Source organism: Bidens hawaiensis, unplaced genomic scaffold (genome assembly GCF_021521415.1).
Source record: "Bidens hawaiensis isolate Kalapana, Puna unplaced genomic scaffold, B.hawaiensis_p1.1 tig00057920_1, whole genome shotgun sequence".
Taxonomy (NCBI): domain Eukaryota; kingdom Viridiplantae; phylum Streptophyta; class Magnoliopsida; order Asterales; family Asteraceae; genus Bidens; species Bidens hawaiensis.
The window spans coordinates 6,564-12,880 of NW_027500455.1; the positions used below are offsets into that span (position 1 = coordinate 6,564).

Consider the following 6,317-nt stretch of genomic DNA (forward strand, 5'->3'; position numbering starts at 1 on the left):
GAGTGTGACATAAGAATTAGAGGAAGTGGTGGACTTGATAACTTTAGAGGAAGTCCATTTGTTTTATGGAAAACACGATATTCATATTTTAGACATGATTGATTATACTATATTAATGGCAGAGGTTGCAAAGCCAAAAGACAAAGCTTAAAAATTTGTGAAATCAAATTGGCGATGATTTTTTGAACGCTTGAATAATTTGTGCCATAAAAAAACGATGCCTTAAAGCTTAAAAATGGCACATAATAACACGGGTCTCAAATATAACCAATTAACAACTATAGCAACATGAGAAATTCAGACGATACAAAACTGACAACTAACTCAAATCTCGAATATAACTCCAGAAAATTCAAACTTCAACAACATAAAACTGTAAAAAAAAAAAAAAGTTAACACCAACAAGCATATCATTCTAAAAGCAATTCAAGCATATATCAAAACCCTTTCTGTATAAGCGACTAACACCACATCGGACCAAGACTAGCTTGATATATTATAAATCTGACACATCAGCATGCACACCCTCCCGACTGCGGTTGCTGTTGGGACCCACTTGCATTTCCGGACTTGAGATTTACATCAACCATGTCCTCCTGCTTTGTTGATGTTAGGGTCTCCATTCCTGGTAAAGCAGCAGCTATTTTTCTAAATAAAGCCTGCAAATTTCATATTTACTCATTTCAGTATATACTATTTATAATATGGCCATTATGGCTTTATACCCTCCACATAACCAAATTTCATATTTACTCATTTCAGTATATACTATTTGTAAATAAAGCCTGAAAAGGGTACTTATGTCAAAAATATAAAAATGAGTATATATGAAATTTGTTGGGCTATATTAAGTTTTGATGGTGACAATAGGAATGCGCATGGCTCAGACTGGGTTCGAGTTTTGGGTTGAGTTTTTGAAAACTGCGGTTTCGGTTTCTTCAGTTTTGGGTTCGAGTTCAGTTTTTTCGGTTTTGCCATTTTGGCTTGAAATTTCTGGACCAAAAATAATAATTAATGGATTATTATACATTTGGGCTAAAATATTTGTGTTACACTATTTACTAATTTTTTATAAATTAATTGAAAATCAAATTTATGATGAAAATCCATAAGTTTGGTTCGGTTCGGCCATTTCGGCTTCTAATTACATGCAAAACCAAACAGAAAGTTCGGGTTTTATGGAAATATAAAACCAAACTGTCGGTTTTTTGTTTGGGTTTGGTTATATCAGTTCGGTTGTTCTAGCTTTTTTGGTCTCATGCACACCCCTACAGAATGATACATAATAAAAACTAAAAGAAAAGAAAATAATACACCAAATATTATTCTAGTATTGATGTTTACCTTAATATTAAAGCCAGCTTTGGCACTAGTTTCAATGTACATTACATTAAACTCACGAGCTTTAGTTTCTCCTTCCTCTACGGAAACTTGCCTGTTATAATATATGAAATCCATTATAATAAAAAGTGGACTTTATAAAGTTAAACTAAGAGTAATAATCTATTATTATCATTATTCTTATTGTATTACCTCTTATCTACAAGGTCGGTTTTGTTTCCAACAAGGACGATGATGACATCACTACCTCGCTCGGTACGAACCTCCTCAATCCATTTTGCAGTGTTCAGAAATGATTGTCGGCCTAAAATCATTTTACAAGTTGTTGGAAACACAAATACCGTCAAAATAAAAAAAAAAGGATTACGTGCTTGATGAAAATATTGTGTAGGTATGTACACGAACAGAACGTTCGTTGGGAAGTTCGTTTATGCTACTTCATTCAATAAACGAACGAACATTAACAATATTTTTTGTTCATTTAGTTAAATGAACAAATGTGAACACATGTCTCAAACATTCATTTATGCTTATTTATGCTTGTTCGTTTGCGTTCATTAATGCTAGTTAACTAACTTAGTTTACACTATTTAAGTTCATTCAGTTACATTCGTTTATAAATTTGACTTTTTGGGAACATTACAAGTTTTTAGGTCCAATAGATTTACTCGTGTTATCTAAGTTCTGTTTGTTCATCTATCTTCAGTTATGTTCGTTTGTTCGCGTTCGTGAACCATCCATTTATACCTACTTAAACACAAACAAAAACACGCTCATTTTTTAATGAACGAACACAAACGAGAAAACCCCACCCGTTTAATTGTTCGTGTTCAACCATTTGTTCGGTTTAAGTTAAACAAATGAACATAAACAAACACGAAAACGTACTTGCAACATCAAAAACAATGACAGCAACAGAGGAGTCCCTGATGTAACTAGGAATGAGACTCCTGAACCTTTCTTGTCCAGCTGTGTCCCTGTAAATATTTACCAACACATTAATGACGTTTTGTTACAGTTAATTAATAAAAACAAGTTTCTGGAATATGTAAAAATCTTACCAAAGCTGTAAACGAACAGTTCGATCTTCAAGATACATTGTTTTGGATAAAAAATCAATACCAATAGTAGCCTGAATACAGCATACGAATTCAAAGTATACTCATTAGAGAGAGAAACACGGAGAGAAATATACAAATAAAAATACAAAATTAATATTAACATAAACTGATATAAGGGTAATTTGGACTTTAAAAAACTTCAGTAGCTCTCTTGGAAGTGAATGTAACAAGGAGGTAAAAATAATGAACATATGAGACCACAGCATCGTCGTAAAACTCTTAATGCAGGGTCAAACGTGTAATTATAGAAAATATTAGCCATTAAAAAAGTTGGAAACATACTGTATAGATTACTAAGTCCCAACCATAAAATTGACCCAATCACATGATTAGAATGTCAGTTAATAATAAAACTTAACTCTTTAAACTCTCAAAATGTTCTAGTAATTTTATATAATTCTCAAATATATTTAATAAAAACAATATAAAATTTTAATTATTTTACTTTTTAAATTCTCAGAAGTCCGAAGAAATCTATGGTGGTTACTTCTGTTTTATGAGAATCAAACTAACCGACCTCTAATGGGTTTCTAACAAGAATATATTTATAATTTATGAGCGCATGTAAGCCGTAACTTAATTGACATATGAAGTTATTAAATTAATTCCGTCCCATTGTTTAGGCATGTTACACCATCACCCTAATTCATGGTGTATCGTCCAAACAGCTTCTACTTTGATTTGCACGAACTTTTGGGATTCTAAAAATACACTTTTGGGTTAAACTATTCATGAGGACTTTCTATCTTGGATCTGCATAAGCAAGTAATCGATCATAAAAAGCACCAGCCGCACCAAGGGAGGCGATTGGGGTACCTCTTTCCGTATGTGAGATGCAATTTATTTATATAATTTCTTTTCATATTTCGCATAGGTGTTTACCATCTCCTACCCAAAAATTAACTATAAATAAGTTTTATATATGATTTAAGAGATAAATAACATATATCTACAACCTAAAAGGCAATATGTACAACATCCTGATTCAGAAACCTTCCCAGTACGAAACGGTGACCTAAAACCACGTCTCGTGTCGCTTTTTCATGCCCTTTATGCACCTCAAGTGCGTTTTTGTACAACACGTACGTTTTTGTGTTGAAGGGAGAAGTGGATCTAAAGTTATCAGAGCTCACTTTTCGGTACTTCAATTTATCGTCCATATGAAGTTCATATGTCATAACTGCAAGTCTGCAAGCTTGCAAGGAGATATTGTAGCAACACGGCATTTACCTAAGTGGCAAACGATATATTTGTCTTGTCTGATTAAACCAAAGTGAAATACAGTTAGCAAAACTCGAACTCATTCAAACCATTATAATTGGATCTGACATGTACCACAGAAAATCAGGAATTAAACTCTCTCACCTTTCTACTTAAAGTGGCTTTAGAAAAAAATGTGGATTAAGTACCATCGAAGACTATGAACTTAATTTCATTATTTTTTTGTTAAAATGTGGTTTTTTGTCAAGTTTTGAATAATAAGAGAAAGCATAAATTTAATCATAGTTATCAAAGACGCTAGACGCACTCAAGGCACATAGAGCCATAGGCCTCACCTGGGGCCTACGCAAAAAAAAGTGAGAACCTAAGAAAATAAAAGCGCACTTAAATAATAAAATTATATTATATTATATTATGTAAAAGAAAATTAATACTATTATTCATATAAAATAAAGAAAAACTATTATATAACATTTACAATAATCTAATTAGTACCAAAAGTTCAAAAGAGTCAAGATTCAAATGTAATTCCAAAACTTGAATAATAAAATGTTCAAAGTACCAAAATCAAATACCAAACTGTTCAAAACATGAAAACCAAAACTCTGAAAAAGTAACCAATAGTAAAGATTCAAATGATCATTTTTCTTGATCCGTCATCAATACTAGGTGCCGTCAACTTCAAAAGCAAGGACCTAGGAACTAGAAGCGCATATACTGGGCCTTGCCTGGAAATTGGGCCTAGGCGCAAGAAGTGAGGGCTTTTAATAACTATAAGCTTAATAGATATTTTTCTTTATTGTAGAACACATTAGCTAATTAATTTAAGTAAAACCTATCGTTACATAAGATGATCAAAGCAATGCTAGCAATAAAAGTTATAATAACTTATAAAATCATCAATTTAATGTCTATTTAACATTAGAATAGGTGATCATCTTTTTCTATCAGCTGGAATGACCAGAATAATGCTGTGATCTCTTACAGCCTGTATACCCTACGATCATGGTTGTAAAAATCCCTCCTAGGCGCCCATTAACCCCCAATTAATCTTTAGTCGGTACCCCACCAACTAGTCGCCGATTAACCGCTATTTGGTCAAAATCAGTCAAAATTGAACATTTTATTAACAGTGTTGTTAAAATCCCAACTAGGCGCCGATTAATCCTCGATTAATCGCTAGTCCCCCCCCCCCCCCCACTTATTAATTTTGGACTAATCGGTCAATGGTCAAATCCGGCCAAAATCAGGACTAATCAGACTTTAGTCGGCTTATTCTGATGAGGTTCTGGCCAAAATCGACATATTCCAGCGAGATTCCGGACAAAATCAGCAGTTTCCAGCCAAAATGTGTTTGTGTATATATAAAACTAAAAATTATGCATTAAAGTTGGATCCGATAGTCCCTACCGGCCGACTAGCGATTTCTACAACACTGGTTTTATATATAAAGCCTGGTATATATATGTACATAATAAAAACTATATATAAATTCCAATCGGGCAATCCATATTAATCCGGATTAATCGCTAGTCCTTACGCACCGCCCGAACACGACTTAACTATAAAACCCTAACTAAACACCAGAAATCAATGAAAAACCCAAAATCCGAATATGATCGGACAAGTTAATATTTAAGAAGGTTACCTGATAGGTGTTGTCGAACTTATCGTACATGAATCGAGTGATGATGCTGGTTTTACCAACTGACTGATCGCCTAAGAACACCAGCTTATACTTTGCTAAAGCTGAAACTGGAGCCATTGCTTTGCTTTGAGACTGATAATCCGGCGGATGTCACGGAGATCTCGCCGGAATATGTACGGATCGGGACGGAGAGAAATAAGGGTTGGGTTTGGTTTGGTTTATTTGTTTGGTAACAAGGAATGAGTTTTGACGTCTGTATGAATAATTATTACTACTACGACTTGACCAAAGTCAAATCTAAACTTGTTATTTCTTTAGAAAAAAATACAAATTTTGTCCTTTTAAATTACATAGATTATGAAATGGGTTTTTTATCAAAAATAGTTACACTCTTTGTCCTTTATTTGGATGTTTATCATGATTTTTGTCCTTTAAGCTAACACCCGTTAACTTTTCCCGTTAAACAGCCCCTTTCTTTACTTAACTACACATTAGTGCCTAAAAAGTATTCAACTTTCAATTTTTTAACAAAGTTAGGTACTAAATCATAACATCCGTTAAAACTTAACAGTTTTAACGAAATTGAAAGTTGAATGCCTAAACAAGTGACTTTCAAATGTTAGTACTCAATTTTGTTTCTTTCAAGAAACGTTAGGCACTAATTGTGTAGTTAAGCCCACGTTTAAGCCCATGGGCTTAAACGTTAGGCACTAACTCGTTTAAGCCCATGGTTGTAAAAGTTGTTGGGCGAATCGGATGAGTAGATAAAAAAACGTGTTTTTAAGCGTTATCGTGTATTTTAGTTATTTATATATCGAACACGATCTTTTTAAGTTCTTTTATGGTTGTAGGTGTTTAGTGTTTAAACGAGTTAAAAGGTCCATCGTACCGATGTCAAACAAAAGTAACTTGATTTTTGTAGTTTTGTGATTATGTAAATAAAAGAAAAGGAGTAACAAATTTCATGCTTTGTTAGAATTTCATTA

General features: G+C 33.1%; 1 protein-coding gene across 1 annotated transcript; it reads right to left on the reverse strand.

Moving 5' to 3' along the window:
- Positions 1-243: 243 nt before the first annotated feature.
- LOC143602109 (ras-related protein RABH1b-like) lies at positions 244-5,541 on the reverse strand. Its single transcript, XM_077079331.1, has 6 exons — positions 5,332-5,541; positions 2,403-2,473; positions 2,230-2,318; positions 1,534-1,645; positions 1,345-1,435; positions 244-659 (listed from the first exon to the last, which is right to left on the reverse strand). Exons 1-6 carry the CDS (start codon positions 5,446-5,448, stop codon positions 513-515), a joined length of 627 nt encoding a protein of 208 aa, XP_076935446.1. The 5' UTR covers positions 5,449-5,541; the 3' UTR covers positions 244-512.
- Positions 5,542-6,317: the final 776 nt, after the last annotated feature.